The sequence below is a fragment of the Nesoenas mayeri genome, assembly GCF_963082525.1.
Source record: "Nesoenas mayeri genome assembly, chromosome: 1".
Taxonomy (NCBI): Eukaryota; Metazoa; Chordata; class Aves; order Columbiformes; family Columbidae; genus Nesoenas; species Nesoenas mayeri.
Window position 1 is genome coordinate 197,847,872 of NC_137541.1, and position 18,512 is coordinate 197,866,383.

At 40.3% G+C, this 18,512-nt stretch overlaps 1 protein-coding gene across 1 annotated transcript in view; it reads left to right on the forward strand.

The window, feature by feature from the left end:
• The window catches only part of PDGFD (platelet derived growth factor D), a gene marked incomplete at both ends in the record, with an annotated part of 139,104 nt that overhangs the window by 81,298 nt on the left and 39,294 nt on the right, over nucleotides 1-18,512 (forward strand). Inside the window, one exon of the mRNA XM_080353601.1 lies at nucleotides 3,613-3,793. Coding sequence (XP_080209727.1) covers nucleotides 3,613-3,793 — 181 coding nt within the window. The remainder of the gene's footprint in view (nucleotides 1-3,612; nucleotides 3,794-18,512) is intronic.

Genomic DNA, 18,512 nt, shown 5'->3' on the forward strand with positions numbered 1-18,512 from the left:
AGGTATGTATTTTTATTGGGATGTGATGGGCAGATAAAAATGCATTGAAAATATAATTATGTTCTTCACATTATTTGTTTGTCTTTAATATTATTCTTCACTGGTAAAGTTTGTTTCAAAGTCTTTAAATATAAGTCCACAAATATCAGTGTACTCTGCATACTAATAGATCTAACAAAGTATACTCTGCTATATCTCAGTTGCTTTGGTTTCCCCTTATAAGCAAAAGCGACCATAAGCTCACTTGATCTGGCTGATTAACCTAGGTGGATAAACTGCTTTGCATTAGCAGAACACAAAGATGAATCTTGCCAGCATTCACTATAACAGTATAAATCCATGGAGGTTTTTGTTTATATTTCTTTTATTCAGCTATCTGCTCTGTGGGAGAGAGCAGGCTCAGGATTACCACACACTTCAAAAAGCAGATTGCTGTGATGCTACTAACATAAAATGCTCAAGTCTCAGCTTCCAGCTCTCTGCCTGATCATGTTGTTACTTACACCTTATCTATATGGAGAACTGGATTGTTAGGATTTCTGCACACCCAGCCTCTGCTTATCTTATCTCCTTTGTCAATTAATTCGCATTTATAGGGTTTGGCAGCTCTGCAGGGTTTTACAGAGTGGATTTCTTTTTCTTGTCTTGTTTGTTAATTTTCTGTGTTACCAATAAAGAGAACCGTTTCTGCAGGTTTGGTTTCCATTTAGTAATAAAAGAATGCAGCCTGAAACTGTCTCTCCTTCCCTGTGCCTTGATGGTCTTGGCAGCTGCTGCTCTGCTCTGGTGCTGTTGGTCTGAGATCAGCAGCAGTCAGTAATGACAGTTACCTCCCAGGGCCGCAAAAGCTTTCCCAGATTGAGAGCCTAATGCATACAGAAGAGGCCTGTTAATATTTACATAGTGGATAAACTGTGGCTGACCTTAAAGCATTGCAACTTTGAAACACAGGGCTAATTTACTGTGGAAAAAAAGATGAAGTATTCTCTGTCAAGAGCCATTAAAGGTGGTGGCATGGTGAGGGGAAGTCAGGAGGTGACTGGCATTGTGGGTTTGGGTCTTGGAAGGCAGTCTTCCTGCTTCTTCCAGAGCAGCTAATTTAGGATTCAGAGAGAAGCAAAGACCTTCCATCATCCATAGTGTCTCTAGAAGCTGGAGAAATATCACATTCTTTTCTGAAATAAAGCTTTCCCTAGTGTTCCTGGAAGACCTTTGTTTGTGTAGTATTACTTCCAGAGTGAGGAATTTCTCAGGCAGACAGCTTGTGATGGCTTTAAGCCTGTTAAGTACTGTGTGCATAGTTAGATTTTTTGCTAATGCTTGATATGTTTTTCAAAACAAGATTCCTTTCTGTGACTTCAGTCCCTGACAATCCCTGCAGTGCTGCTTTACACAGCTAGGCGTGTTTTAATTTAAATGAGTGCTGAGAGCTGAGCATATGCTTGAATGCTGTGCATATCGAACTAATAATTCAGCCCCTCTGCACCTTACTTTCCTTTTGTACTTGCTTTTGACCTTATGCTTTTTTTTTCCAGAAACTTCGTATAATTTTCTATCAAATTTTCATTAATGCTAATTGTTGTAATTTACATACTATTAAGACTGAACTGACTGAAATTCATTCAGGCTGAGGAATGGAAAGGTATACTTTAGCAGTGCTGTTTCAGAAGGAGGGGGAATATTCAAGGTTTTACAGAATTTTCTAGAAGTGCTGTTAGCATTTCCAAAGGCACTTGATAAGAGATGATTCTGAAAAGCAGTTAAATTACCCAGCCTCTGAGACACTTTGGATGCACAGAAACAACCGAGATTGCACCTACTTCCATGATCATTGCAGCAAAGCTTCTGCTGTTGAAAGCAGAAATAGCCCCTGAAAGCCCATGGTTTTGCCCCATTTTTGCCAGTAGTTAGTCTAGCTCCCGGCCTCAAAAAGTGAAGGCAGTTTTCACCCAAGCATGCAAGGTCATCCTATGCTGAACACTCTGCAACCCCTCCTGTTACAGTAAGTGTTCATTGGTTGTCATGCTGTCCGGGAAACAGGGGTGGATGCTTGTGTGGACAGTTGGGAGCTCTGCCCAGGTACCACTTCCATCACCATGAGGCAGTAGAGCAGAGGACAGTGGAGAGAGCCTGACACAATTTTACCTCTGCCTGGAACTAAACTTTGTAGCACTACAAAAAATGCATGTATGTTTTAGCAGAGTTTGGGCAGATTTAACTGATTTGGTTATGGCACATCTGTGATTTTCTCTTCTGTGTAATTTGGGGCTGGTGAATATAAAAGCAGCAGTGCTAATATTCTCAAGCCACATAGTACTTGTGTTCTTTTCACACAAGCTCTCAGCAGAAAAAGAAAAGCAGGTCTGTTATTTCCAGAGTTATCCAGCTCCCACAACTGGGCAGGGAGGCGGGTCCCTGGCCCACAGACCCCGGGGTGGGGAACAGCACATTTCTAGTAAGAATCAGTTAACGGTCTTAAACTCCCTCTTTGGAGGGAGCACATGTTTTGATAATGAAAATCTTTCCTGGTAAAGACCTCCAGAGTTTTAAGGCTTAGCTGTACTGTGAGGTGGCAACTCTCGCCATCTCACATTGCCTGTGCTCATCCTACCTCTCTTGTCATCACCTCTCCCCCACCAGCCCCACAGTTCGTGGGGCCTAATTCTGCCACCACAGATATTGAGGGACTGTTTTTCTCATAGACACAGTGAGATCGGGAATTTTTCTCTGCCTTCCTTATTCTCCAGCTCAAGAAATGACCAGCAAATGTGCAGGCTGTGGCAGTGGGTGCTGACACTGTGTCCTCTCGTCCCTGGGGTTTTATGTCTGCTGCTCCTGGCAGAGCCTTCTTTGGGCTGTGACACGGGTGCCTGGCCAAGGTGTGACCTTGCACAGAGCAAGATATGCTGTTGCTTTTCCTCTGGTGACAGCACCCAGGTGAAGAGCAGAGGAGCACCCCCACCATGGCACAGAGTGCCAGCCTGCCCCTCTCTGCTTGAAGCGAGTCTTTCCAAACCATCCAGCAGGGGCCCTGTGTCACCTACAAAGAAGGTTCTAAAAAGCACTTTTCACCAGCATGGACTGTCCCGTGTCCTCCCATCATCTCCCTTTGCTGCTGACATGACAGCAGCCCAGCTCCAGCCTTGCCACAGGAGCAGCAGGCAGGAGCTTGGTGGCTGCTGCTGCAGCGAGCTAGGGGACTACCAGAAAGTGCACAAGTGCTTGCAGCTGCTCAATTTGGCCAGCTTGCCTTAAACAGTATTTTATCACGTCTATAAATTATTTATCCACAATGTGAAATGCATTGTGTATGCTTACTATGTACTAAGCACATACAAGTGCCTCTCATTGCTATTTTAACAAGGTAGAAAACATTATCTGTCATGTTCTGGGAGCCCAAAAATCAGACATTTGACCAGTCAGGCAGTAGCTTGCAGCTTAGTATATTTTATGTTACACAGGCATGTCCACCATTTGTAATATTTACTCTGATGTTTTGCAGTGGAGAATGGGAGACAGTTGTACATTTGTCTCCAGCTGTGCCCCTGTCTATTTGCAACCATCTTCTGTAACCAGTGTTAGCAAACACTAATCCTTCAAACCGGTTCACAGGTATGACTTTGTGGAAGTGGAAGATGTATCAGAGACCAGCACGGTTATACGAGGACGGTGGTGTGGACACAAGGAAGTCCCTCCAAGAATAACATCAAGAACAAATCACATAAAGATAACCTTCAAATCCGATGACTACTTTGTTGCTAAACCTGGATTCAAGATTTGTTACTCCCTTGTGGTAAGTCACCTCACTGTGTCATGGGTGAGACAGGCTGTAGTGGAAAAGAGCATCAGTATATGAAAACTGGATGGTGTAGCTAACTGCATTGGATCAAAACACTGATTGACTGAAAGTATTTTCATTCCAACAACTACATTAATATAGATCAAAGTATTTTTGAGATCCTATCATTAAATATAAAATAAAGTCAAGACCAGGCCAAGATTTACACTAATCATGTGTTTCAGCAGCACTAACACTTTCTACACTGAGGCTGTGCTGCCAGTGCCTTGACAAATGCTGCAGAAATAGCAAAGAAATGGCTGCCCTATGAACATAAAAACTCCTTTTTTATGTTCATTTGAGGTCAAATAAAAATATCTGGGGAGGCTATGGCCGTGATGCTGAGTTAGGTGCAAAGCAGTTTATTCTACATACAATAAAATTCTACATACAAAATACTGTGCTACGGCTCAGGCTGTATTTTTAACCACATATAAAAATACCTCTTTGTGTAGCCAGTGGTTTTACCAGTATATCATGTACTATGAAAACCTCAGGTTTTTTGTTTTGTTTTTGTCTTTAGGGAGCAGGAATGCTCATTACTCTAAGTAGATTTTGATACAAATATGTATTCCTTTGTATTGTCCTCATTAATATTATAATGCTTTTGGTGCAGTGTAGCTCAAAAGAGGCAGATTTTAGAAACACTCTGGAAATGGCAAGCATTAGTTCATTATACTGTCATCATTATATTTTCATATCCATCACGCTTCTTATTCCCTTTTTATTCAGTCCACTGTTATTTAACAGAATAAGAAAGCCTGGAATAGCAATAATGTTAATTCTGTTACAGGAGAAATCTACTGTTTGAGTCATTTCACTTCAGCCTCTCGGGTTTGCATGCTAGTATGCCTGTGTATGCTAAAGAGTCCATAAACAGCACATCGTCAAGACAACTCTGGAGATACAAAGGCTGTATTATCTTACATTTAAATTGTTAGGCTTCTAGTGGAGTAAAGCATTGCATGAGGAGTAAATCCTGAGCTCTAATTTACTCTAATTTGAAGGTAATCTACTAAAACTAAAATTAAGGCAGAATGGTCTATGAAAGACCACTGGGCATAAAAATGAGACAGTGAAGCAGCCTCTCTTTACACTGCTCATATTTCAGTGCAGCTACAAAAACTCAGCTGCATTTAGCGAGCTTTATTCCAGACCACATACATCTAGTCTGATAGTATTAGACTTTCCAAAATGAATGTTATCACTCAAAACACAGAACCCTCTGCACTAGAAAGCTCAAAAAATGCTACTGTATATATCTAACAGTCCAGCAAATCTATTCAGAAGAATATTTTCCAAGTGCACCCTCTGAATGAAATACTATTTTATTTCTGAGAAGAGAACTGTACAGGTGATTAGTGGCATTTGCGAGATGGGAGATGATATGTACTTACCTGGTTTTCAGATTCCAAACCATCCAAGCTAAAACTGCGGGATTAATATTCAGCAGAGTCAGCCCTTATTTGATAGTCCCCACAGTCACTTAGAGCTCGGTTCATGGATATGCTGAGCACTGCTGACCCCTGAAGGTTGAACTCATTGTGCATTTCTAGGCGGCAAACCGGGGAGCATTAATGAAGCATGCAAAAACATATGGTATTTTCTATTGTAAGAAATCAAAGACCTTTATATTGGTTTTCTTTCCTTCCTTTGTAACCTTCTCCAAGACAAGGCTACTTCTCAGGGCTTTCTTGGAAAATGGTTTGCAAGATTTGTGCAAATCTTTAGCTGCCTTTTATTTTTCTTATATTTGGAGTTAGTATCTGTATGGCAGTTGTTTATTTGTATACCAGACTGTAAGAATAATTTTCCAGAGAAAACTGAAGCAAGCGATTTGGAGAGTGTATTGGTCAGTGTATTGGTCAACTGCATCTCCTGAGCGAGGTACCAGAATGGCTGGGTGAATTTCTCCCCGTTACACAGGCAGCCAAACAGCCTCGCAGCCTTGTTCTCTGGCCTCTCCTTTATGAATCTTCAAGGAAGTCAGTTAAGTTCACTTCATTTGATGCAGATCAAGTTTCTACTTAGTTCAGCACTCTGTGTGAGGCATAAATGAGGTACTGCACAGCTTAGCAGAAACATACTTCATGATCTTCATGCACTTGTGTTTTTGAATTAACTTCACATTTCAGTACCATTTGGAGAAACAAAAAAGGGTTTATTTTTCTAAATAAGACATAAATTAGACTTTTATCCCTGAAAACTACGTTTTTCCCTGAAAACAAGGCATGCAAAGTAAGCAACCTGTGTAAGATGAAGGGGCTTGGTCACTCAGAATGTTGAGAGTGGAATTCAAAGTGACTTTGGAAAATTAGGCTGAAAAAATTACAAGGATGATCTTTAACAGGGCAAGGTTGGAAGTCATATAGATCTGGAGGTATAATTAACTGTCCCAATATACAGTAAGTGACAACGGACAAAAGAGCAGACCTGTGAAAAACATCTGAGCATCAAAATGTTGCATTTAGCAACTTGTGCTTGCCAAGGCTGGCCTCCTCCACCTTCTTCCTCTTCCTCCTCCTCTCCCCACATCCTCTGCCTCTTGGTGCCTCTGCTTCTGCCCTCCCCTCCATGGGTCTGAGGGACCTGCAAGGCTGGAAGGGGGGCAGCAAGGGTGGATTTGGAGGGAAGGGGCAGATCCAACATGCTGCTGCCTGTTGCCTGTGCCTGATCCACTCTTTTCACATGAAGCTGTAGAACTCCCTGGAGTGAGAGCTCCAGGGTGGATCTGACTCCAGAAGCTTATTAGTGATAATAGCCCCACTGCTTATCCCAAGTTGAAGGGGAGTCAAAAGTGTTCTAATGTGGCTGGAAAAAGTCACTCCTTCTCTGTGCTGTCTGTGATGCTACAGAAGTAGGTAAATGTGCACAGCTGGTGGCTGGTGTCTATGGACACTTTGTGTTCAAAGCCCCCAGTGGTAGCTGTGGAGCTTGTTGGCTTAGCCTGGGTATCTACACAGAGAAATGTCTCCCTCAGACCTCTTTAAAAATTGTCTTTTCCTTCAAGCCTCAGAGGCCTAGAGCAAAAATTGTCTGGAGCAAGATCTGGACAGGTATTAGGGATTAGCCTCACTTAGCTGGAAATTTGTGTGAAATTCCTCCCTGCCATTATCACTTAAAGTGCTTATTTCTCAAACTGTTTTTTGGATTTTTTTGGTTTGTTTTTTTTTTTTGCTTTTCTTGATTGAGTTGCCTTAGAAACATTAATTTACAGTACAGAAGACAGCAAGCAGCGAGGTATTCCAGTCTTTTTTTTTTCTCACACATTATATAATTTCTTGCTCTAAGGACGTAGTGTTTCACAACAAACACTGGAGAGATCTGTGATACAGAGGAAGATAAGCAATCCTAGGTTGCTTACGCAGTTGCTAGAGGGGAGGTAGGTGCTGTCTTGAGAAGGGCCCCTGGGTGATGTGAATATTCCACATTGCCACAAATGTAAAATTTCATTCCACTGCTGCTTGCAGTGCAGGTACCTCAACTGAGGGATGTGGTGTGGAGCAAGTAAGTATTCAGTAATTGCTAAAAATACTGCATCAATTATTTCAAGATGTAGGAATGTAAATTAAGTTACACTGTTTCACATGGAAATAATCTTTGCTTGATTTAAGTAATTTCATACAATCCCCTTGTTCCTTCTGAAGTGAAATTCTTCCAATGTCCTAATTCTGGAAAGGAATGGATGTTGGACCAAGATTGGACCCCATGTTTTACTAATACATTAGCATGGACATTTACAAGCTAGGAACTCATTCAGAAATGTGTTCCAACAATAAAGGTGAATGGTTTGAATTAAAATTCCCAACCTTGCATCTAATTTCATTTTAATGAGACAACTAGAAATTGTTGGATTCCATTTGCTAATTAAAAACATTATTCTAAGTTTATTGTAAAAGGCACATATTTATTATACGTTTATAACAGTAAATTGTTATTGCCTTACTAATTGTTTCTTTAATCCTAAATTAAATCCATATTTTGGAACTTTGACTAAAATCTTCAGTGGAAACAAGGGCTACAAGAAAGCTAGAAACATATGTATATGTACAAACATGCATACGTACAAAGATGTAAGGTTTAAAAAATGTATGTGTAGATATATTATATATGTAAACCTATATCTTTTTATATGTATCTAATTACATGCAGATCATTTTACATATATACACAGAGATATGTGCTTTTACTTTTATTTTCTATATAATACAGTTCATGACTAGGGAACATCACATGGCATTAAGAGCAATCTCTACTTATTTGGAAAACCAACAGTGGTGGTGCTAAACAGGAGAACATAAATGCATTTATCCCAGGATAAACTTATGTGTCAAAATATGTATCAGTGTGTTAGATCATGGGTAATTTTTGCTTTTTTAAAATGACATTTTTTGAAAGAAGGAGACATAAAGAAATTAAAGGAATGGAGGGATGGGAAATCTGGGTCTTGATCCATCATGTGGAATTTTACAGAGTTTTTACAGGAATTTTAGCAGAAAGGAATTTACCTTTCTGCTAAACACCCACATCATAGGTCAACACTGGTATGATCAAAAAAAGAACATTGGTCACAAAGTGGGGTCAGACACCCCAGTCAGTCCAATAAAATTTAATTACTTTCCCATGCAAAAAAATATTGTCCAGTCAAAGTTAATTCAAATACTAAACTTTTTGATACTTGCCTGTTAAGCTCACAAGAAAACATCAAAGATTCAAAACTAAATAAGGAAATGAAAATAGTCAGAATAAGAAACTAATCCTGATACTTGTACTAATAAATAGTCATTCTGAATTAAGCGACCGGTTCATTGCGTTTTACCAGATTTATTTGCACAAGTAGTGCAGCACCAGGTTACCATATTTTTAAGTCAATACATAAACTCACTTGTAAGAGTTAACATGATCACAAAGGATTTCCACCACCAGTGCAAATACAGATTCATAAAGGCCATAAAGGATGATTAATTCTTTATCACCGACCACAGAGCTGAATCCAGCCCGGAAGCTGTGTGAGTCTTCACTGCTGTGCTTCTCTTCTAGCTTGTCACTTCTTTCACAGATAGACATTTCATTTCTGTCTCCAAGACAAAATATTCTGCCTGAAAATCCGTATAATATATCTCATGTGACAGCAGGCGTGATAATGGTGCATGAATACCTTCCCTGCTTTTAGATAATCCACAGAAGGAATCCCAGCAAATGGCTGGGAGTACAAAAAGAAAGTGATGGGGGGGTCGGGGAAATGTCTTGGTTAATAAAGTGATTGAACATGTAATATATCTCACAATGAAGAAGCAAGAACTTACACGTGGAAGCTTTATCAGTTCTTCTGCTATGCTTTCTCTGATTTCAGGTTTGATTGCCTCTCTCTGCTAGGCAGCAAAGATTTTGTATAAATACTACCCATGTGCAAAACTCATAACAATCTTTATGATAGAATTTCTATTTTCTTAGGTTCTGGCAGAAAACTATTTTCTGTGGTTTTGCTCAAGGCATACTATCCTCATAAAATTATCAGCCAGGGGCTCATCTTTCAGGAGAGAACTAATTAAGTCCTTTCTAATTAGATAAAACTTGCTCAAAATCTTTAACATTCCTTCCCCAGCTTTACATAAGCAGAAGATTTAAGAGGTTATCTATGCACAATTTTATTTTTCTTTTTACTTTGGAAGGTGTTATAATGCTTTAAAAAGCAACATAAAATGACAGGATGTTAAAAAGAGAGATTATGCCTCAGTGCATCTTGAGACATAGAGCATCTCAGAGTAATTTTATCCTGGGAGGAGGTATGCTTTCCATTTAATGAAGGTTCCCAAGAATCCAGCAAGCCTCAGTCTGCTGCTTAATCTGTCTTGCAGGACCTAACCTGTCCTTCAACAGTGTTTGAAGAAGAAGGAAAGGTGGTGTAATAGACAAGCCAAACAGTGTGGTGAGCAGGGATGTTCCAGTTCTCCCAGCACTCAGGGCAGAACAAAAGATAGCAAGGGATACAAAAGAAGCAAAACTGGGAGTCAGATAGCTCAGTATTAAGGAAAAAGCTTACTTGGGTTGAGAAGGTACATCTGGACGAGCAGTTTCACAGGCAGCATTGCCTGCTTCAGAGGCAGCTGAAGTTCCTAATTAGAAGATTCATTTCAACATTTGCATCTAAGCAAGAGCTCTTTCTCCCTCCAGCATCCTATCATACCTTCCAAAACCCCAAATCTTTACTGCCTAACTCACAAGTCTTGCCAGCCCCATCTCCTCAAGTCAAAAACCTTTCAGGTTGTCAAGCCTGAGACTGACCAGATGAATGCAGCATATCAGTCAGAGGGACCCTGGGTGCTGCAGCCAAAGCTATGACCTCACCTTGCCCAGCACTTCAAAGTCAGTTTTCTCAGACTGCCTCTTCTCTCAGTTTTCCCTAGACTGTGGTCTGATGTAGTCCTTCTCTTGGCAGGTCTGTTCTGAAGGTCTGATGCCCCTGCCATGTTTACTATTGTTGTCTCAGACAAAAAACTTGGTCCCAATCCTTCTACTATGTGACCTTCAGAATTTTAAATATCATTATGAGTCTTCTCATCGTGTGTCCTGGTTTCTAAAGCCATTTGTAAGTCAGAGATGACACTGATAAGAGGGTGGTGAACAAAAGTAGGTTTCAGGGAGAAGAGGAGTCACCTACCAGCTTGGCAACGGAAGACGCTATGAGTACTAGAGGTAAAGACTACTTTAGGGTCATCCAGGAATGGAAATGAAACAGTGGCATCAGAAAAGACAAGGGAGAAGAGTTAAATATAGTCCAAGTTCAGAAATAAATGTAATTGTGGGTAGGGCAAGCATACACAGTGGAAGATGTAAGTCCACAGAAAGAGAGAAGGCAGCAGAAATGCCAAAATGCAGTGGGCAGAGAGGCAGAAGAAGCCCCAAACAGGCAAAGATTCCTGAAAATGGAAAGAAAAATTAAAAAGCCAAAGGACGGAGAGGGTGTGACTGACAATATCAAACTCAGCAAACACATCATGAAAGATGGGGAAGAAGAGACCTTCTCTCTTTACCAGTAAGGTGTCCTCGTGTCTCTTGTTCATTACGTTAACATGAAAGCAATTTCAGTTGGATGAAGAAGGGTGAATGGCAATTAAGGAAACATTTTTAACAGGGGAATGAAGGGAAGGAGGGATCTGTGTAAACCAGAGGAGTTGTGGTAGCATTGTTAGAAAGGAAAGGAGACAGATGAATTGGAGATTTTAAATAAGCGGCGAACCTGAATAGGAAAGACTGGATCTAGGAGGCAGGGCAGGTGTGTAGCGGGTAGAGAGCAGGACAAAAGTACGGCCATTTCACTACATCAGCCTCTTTTGGCAAAACCTCTTACTGGACTTAAGGGGTATTAGGGCTGGGTTTGGGGATGTTTCACAAATGAAAAGATTCAGCTAGGAACAGGGGTGAGGAATTGAGTCATGGCCAGGGACATACAGACCTACTGGCAAAGAAGATACAAAACCAGAAGCAGCAGGACCCAGTAAGCACACAGAAGCTCCTGGAAACTGTCAGACTTCAACTGATAAAACAATTGTTTTAATCAGAGAGGAAAACAGACCTTAGTGTCTGTGTTTTCCCAGGTGTAAGTATATGTGCCTGGCAGTTTTTTTTGTTTGAACGTCACAGTGGAGAACTGGCTATTTGCTCTCCTCCATCCTTGATTTGTTGACAGCTCATTTAAAGAGTGACTCCTTTCCAGGACTTTGTCATTGACCTGTCTTAACATAATAGCAATCCTATTGATGCTCAGTTCCTGTTGAAAGCACTACATCTTTAATCCAGTAGTGTGTTATGCACTGTTTGAAAATCCACTGAATTCCTGGCAGTGGCCAAAGACAAGAAAAGGTAACACTTTACATCTTCAAAGGATTATACATACACAAGAGTGTTATTTTCAAATCCAGTATCCTGTCCCAAAGAGTTGACTCTAACAAGACTTAGAAGCATTGTTCATTTAGGACAGCTTTAGATTTTGAAGGACTGCATTTCCTGCTGGCAATACTTACCTGTTTTAAGAATTCCTGAGGAAGTCAGTGACCAAGAGGGAATTCCTACTTTTCAAAGGTAAGTTAAAAATACAAAGATGAAAACAGAAAATGACCATCCTGTGCAGTACAAGAGGATTACCCATGATGGACAAAAAAATCATAGTTTATTCTTAGTAGAAACTCAAAAGCCTTATTGAACATCAACATGATTTCTAGCAAAATACAGTAAGAGCAAATTGGCAAATACCAAGAAACATGCAAACATATTAGTAATGAAGTCAAACATCTACATAGCATGTAAGAGTGGTGTATGAGGGCCATAGGAACATTGCAGTCATTGGTAAGTGTGCAATACTGGCAGAATAGTGACTCTGTGAGGTTTTTTAATTAAATGAATGAGGGGAACTCCACTCTCATAGCAACTGGCCGTGATCTTGCCACTCTACTTGGCTAAGCAAGGAGATGTGTGAAGATTCATGGTGAATTGTCTGTCCCTTCAGCTTGCATGCCCATGTTGTGTCCCAGTTCATAACCGGTTTCTAGCCCTAGGATAGCTGGATACATTAAAAAATGTATATGAAAGATAATCCAGAGTTAGATTGCTGACTTAAGGACATGATGCTATCTCTTTAAATCCATATTCTGTCCTTTAATTCCACTTCAGCAACAGTTGAAGAATGTTAGCATGTGGAATGATGAAAATATATGAAGAACTTAACTTATTTTGGTTTGGTAGCTCTGGAGGGTGTTTTATAGAAATCTAGTTACAGATGGCGGATTTATAGAGAGAACAGCCATACCCTGTTTGATTCTGTAGTAAGGTTAGTTCAGCACAAAGGCTGTATTACAGTGCTGCAGAGAGGTGTTAACTCCTGGTGCTTCAGTGGCAAGTCTGGTCCCTCCCACCACCATGGCCACAAGGGCAATGGTTTGCTCTTCCCAGATTTTGTTCCTGTTGAGCATACTCTGCTCTAGGTTTCCTACAAAAGCTGAAGGTACAGCTTAACTTTAATGTGTGCCAACTATGTTGGAATAGGAAGTCAGTCTGCTTTCAGGATTTTTATCTGACAGACTTCCAGAGGATGTGACTGGTGAGATGAAGCATGCCAGACCTCTAACCTGCACTAAGGAACTTGTGAAAACCCATCACAGCAGGTGTTGTTTGCAAGTTGTCTTTTAAATCAAAACAAGAATTGCATGTCTTCACAGTCTCGTGGAGAGCTGGACTCCTAGGCTAAACTTCATGTTTTGTATTCCACCAGTACTGTTTGTTTGACTATGTGTCAACATTATCACATAAGGATGAGCAGCACAATCCTGCTCTTGTACTGCTCAATCTCAAGTCTGGGTTGCAGGGTCTCTTTCAACCTTAGCACTTGTTCAATGTGTTTTTGTAATTCTTGGCAAGCTGGAGAAAACAATGCATCATGTCTAATATGTGTTTAATTGCTTACATAATAAATCTTTGCCTTGTTTGTTGCAACAGCTGTAACCACTGCAAAATACTTACAGCCATGGATCAAATGATACTGATTGTTTTAAGATTTCTGAGTCTAAATTTAGAGGAGTTGTAGACTTTTTTTTTTGTTTGTTTTGTTTTGCTTTGGTTTGGGTTTTTTTAGTTTTGTTCAGTAATGTGTGATGCAGCCAAACCTAGAATCTGATTATTTAAAAATGGGAGGTTGTTCAACCATTTTTCTCTAAGGACAAGAATTTTCAGTGTTGTAAATTTATTGGTTGTTCATTTATTATCATTTTTAAATATAACAAGCGTAGGAACATACCTGACAGGAGATTAAACAATAGACTAAGAAATCACTGTTGGAAAGACATTTTCTCTTTAATAATTCGTTTCTATTTTCCTTTTTTAAATGACATACTATTGCCTGCAATTATATTCCTTCCTAATTTATGATAAAGAAGTCTGTTCTCTTTGCTGTGGGTGTCTACCTCCTTCAGATGTTTGCAGAGTGCCCTCACAGTTCTTTGCTTGTCACTTAGTCAAGCAGTGATGTCCATATTTAGCTTTTAATCTTTCTCAAAAATTCAGGATATCCAAGCCCCTCAGAGTTTTTAATGTTCTTTTCAGACTCTCCCAGATTTTCCCATCTCTTTACAATGTCTCTGTGGTAGAGAAGGGAGCTGAATCTGGGGTTTCAAGCATCACCAGGGCTGTGTTATGGGTGGAGTGTCACCTGCCATGGTACCCTGCTTAGGTGGGTCTATATGGCAGTGGCCAGCTTGGCTGCCTTAGCATTGGGAATATCTCTTTTAATGTGTTTTCCTCTGTCAGTTCAGTCTGTCTTTGAGCTCCCAGGTTTCTTAGGTTCCTCCTTCTGTTCAGCATATAATTTAGGAACACATCAGGCTGTGTTTTTCCATGGTGAACTCTCCCCTTGCTCGGTTGGGACAGGCTCCTCCACTGCCTTCCTGGACACCTTCTCACAGCCTCAGGTCTTCCCACCTCAAAGACAGGCCCAACAAGCCTTTGTAAAATGCCATGAGATTAACTTCTAAAAGATGCTACAGAGACAAGTTCCTGCTTGCAGTCTGGGATGCTGTGCTAGCTGGGTGAGCTGCATGGCCAAACTGAGGCTGATGAACAAAAGGGTTTGTCTGCTATGCTCTTTTACTTGGATTCTTGCTTTTCCTGTGTGTGCCAGACTTACCTGAAGTCCCCTCTAGTTTACAAAATTTTATGTCCTTGCTCCATGCTGGAGAAGCTGATGTGCTTGCAGACCAGCACTCTTCTTTGTTCAGCATATTGTTTCTAGCTTCAATGACCTTCATGCTATACACCACATTTCCAAAGACAGTCACAGTGCTCTATAAATCTAATTTGTATTTTCTATGCATACATCTTTATTAAATTTACAGCCTCCTATTTGGCTCTGAGCACTTGATAAAGTCCATGCATGTTTTCATAATAATACAGATGACAGATATGGCACAGTGTGTTTCTGTTTTTCCCTTACACATGCATATTCACACACACGTCTTTTATTATTTGCAGAGTTCCTGTCACTTTAGACTTGATATAGGATAAGTCTTATTAGAAAATTTTTGGCTAAATGGCACTGTTATGTAAAATAAGCTGGTGCTGAGCTCTGCGCTACTGAACTGAACTGAACACCTCCTCAAACCCACTGCCTGGTTTGTTAGCATAGTCCTTTGCCTACATTCTCCTGTCTGTTTTTCAACCAACACATTTCTCTCCACGTTGAAATGATTTTGAACATACATGTCATGCAAAAAAAAAAAAATCTATCACATTTCCTGTCTCTTGTAATACCAAGAAAAATGCAGTTCTGCTTTCCTCAATTGTCAGTTTGATGACCAGTCAATGCTTAATTGCAGAAGGTCTGAGCCTGTAACTACACAGGCTCAGATTTCACAACTCATCTGAAGCAATGAAAGCTAAAAATAATTTTTAGATGTGTGGAATTAATGTATCTTGTCAGATCATTTTCAGCAGAATCAAATATCTGATTTTTTTGTGGCCCTTGAAAACAGAGGGTTTTTTCATTTTAATAGTTTTTGTGTGGGGAAATATTTTAACTGTAGAAATTGGTGTTTTGGGGCAGACAAAAGTTATTTTCCAGGCCCTCTTCTTTTCTTAAACTGCAGAAGCCTTTTTTATTTAATAACACTTCTGATCTTGGCAGTTATAAAAATGCTTCTTTTTAATCAATACTTATGTCCTGATGTATTTCTTAGGTGATGTGTGGTAAAGACTACTCTGTAATGGAAGTTTCCCTCAGACTGTAGAAATCAGGCACCGTGTTGTCTCACTGCATGGTCTTGCTTCTAGGCACCATTGTTGTCCAACTATCAGTCATATATATACATAAATACAAGCTCTTGAGGGATCAGACCCTCTAATAAAGAAATCTGTGTAACCCAAATTTTTGGCAAAAACTATTAAACAGGTTGGATGGGAGCCAAAACATAGGCACAAGGTGGTTTGCACACTCACATTTTTAGCACAGCCAGTTTGGGGCCAGCACAGGCCTCAGGCTGTTTCCAGTATGCAGTTTGTTGTGGCCACTGTGTTTTGCAGGGTAATAGTTATGTCCTAGTACATGAGTCACACTGTGTCTGATCGATCTCTACCTCGTGTTATTTACTAATATAGATGTAGCCCCAAAGTTCTTACATAGTGGTTGGTCTTTTCTTTCATTTTCTTGTCACTACTTGACAGCACCATGAGTGACAGAGTTAATGGCATCTGTGAGCCCTGGGATTCAATGTTTGCTGACTTATGGGTAATTTTAAAAGAGAATCTTATATTTGAGAAAACAATGAAAAGAACAAACCAACCCTTAAACTTGGGAAAAAGTCCTAGAAAGAATGAGGCTAATTTTTCAACTTCTGTAAGGCAGGATAAAACAAACACCTTTGGGCCACAAAAATTTATCTCACACCAAGGCCTGTCCAATAAATTTGAAACAAAGAAGGACATGGACACTATGAGGACAGGTAGTCTGACCGCTCTGTATGGTTTGTGTTGCATACTGAAGAGACTGCTAGTGATGGAAATATGCTGCTGAAAACTTTTCTTTTTCTAGAAGTAAACAGAATGGGGAATGCTGTATAGGTACAGGTACTGAAACCAAACAGAAAGCAATTGCTGTTTTTACAGAGGAGGTGAAACTTTTGCACCTCACTGGAAATGAGATAGTCATTTCAAAGTGCGTGTGGTGCTACCTGTCCATACTAGCTCTGAGACACCTGTCCTCTAGGCAGCCATGATGAACACAAGGTCGTCTGTGCTTATCTTATGCTCATGGTTAGCAGCCTGGATATATCGATCATACTCTTATTCAGACCTTCCATTCTTTTTATGCATACACGTGCATTTATAGAGAAATATTGGTATTATTAAACTCTGAATGGAAAAAAAAAAAAAAAAAAAAGAGCAGTCAAAGCAGAATATAGGACACTCTGTTCCTTTTATATGTAATTTATCTCCAGCAGAAATATGTGAAAGGAAACACTCTGCTTTCCCACCTTAGCAGCAACTTTGTGTGCTGGCATTGCTAGCTCAGTGCTGGTTCAGATACATTTTCCAAGTGCACTAAGAAATAGATTAAAAGCAGAGAAAATGCTTGTAATGCCAGCAGCTGAAATTTGGAGGCTTGCACAGCTGCTGGTCTTCCAATGGTGCAGCAGCTATCCAGGAGGGTTTGCCATCCCAAACAAAGATGGATAGGGTAGCAAGAGGGCTGTATTAAAACCAGCAGTAAAAACTCAACAGGCTGTAGGATTAGTACATTAAAAATACTTTCTGGTGTTCAGGAAAGACTCAGAGTTTTTGAACCACAGACCAAAGTCTTTCTGCTGGAGGGTACCAGAGCACTCTCCCCGTGTTTTCTCCCTGTAAGCCTGCAGTGCTGATGGAGGTGGACAGCCTGAAATCCTGGCCTGCTCAGCCCAGTACTGCAAGGCCAGGATGGCATGGGTTTGGTGGCACCTCCTGCAATATGCATTGATACTAATATCGCTGATGGATGGGTTAAAACTAACTGGCTGTGTCTGTTGTCTGGCGAAAACTCATCTCTGGTTTCCAGAGAAGCCGCTTGCACCCACAGACTTCACTCTCTTATGAGCACAACCCTCTCCTGCATCTGTGAGAAGGCAGTGAAGACATGCAGATGTTCACACACCCCCACCAGTGAGAGGCCCCATCTCTGCCTGGGAGCTGGTGATTTGTGGTGGTGTGGTATCCCTGTGGCACAGGGAGAGCATCTCCCCACACCCTGGGGGAGATCTCTGTATCTGCAGCCACAAGTCACCCTGTGTACCATTCCGCCATGTGACATTGCAGATTAGCTGCGTGTTTTTCTCCTTTCCTCAGCCCAGGCTCTTGGCGTGATTTCCTTACTGAGTCCACGTGTGCCATCAAATAGAGTTTATACATTGCACTTTTGTCTCCATTTACATTCTTCAAAACAAAATCTTATTTTTCTTTTCTGCCTCTTCTACCTCTGGTAGTCCCAGCATATGTCTTTGTATTAAATAGTGTTTACAACTTCTCTTTTATTTTTTTTTCCCAACTTCTATTTTTTTTTTCCAGCTTCAACTTCTGTGACATTTTCCAAGTCATTAGTATAAAATTGAACAAAACTGTTCCTTTTGATTTTCACTGCTTTAAAACTATTTAAACTACTATAATTCTACAGCTATCCTTCCTCTATTTGGTTATGCTTGTATCTAGTCAGAATTTAAATAAAATGTGTCACGTGCTGGTTTTAACTCAGTACATGCTTTCCTGGTCCTTAGATCATGGTCTCAGTTTGGTGTTTAAAGGGTTCTCCCAGACTGGCTTTTGGTAAGCTGATCCCCAAACTGATAACAGTCAGATTATTTACAAAAAAAGCAGCAAATGTAAGGTATTTTCTTTTTATGTAGCCATTATTCATTGTGTTATATATAATTGATGTTTGTAAAAATAACACATGAAAGAAATGAGAAGCATGACTGTTCCTAGGGTACCTGTATTTAGCTTTCAAAGTAATGCAGATTCTTAGGAATAAGCCTGGAGCTGGAAGTCCAGCCTGAATAGTTTTCTTTTCCTTATTCTAGCTGTTTGATGAAACTCAAGTTAAAAGAAATTCCAGATAATCAGTATCCCTGTTTGCAATAAATCAACTGCTTTTGATCCCATC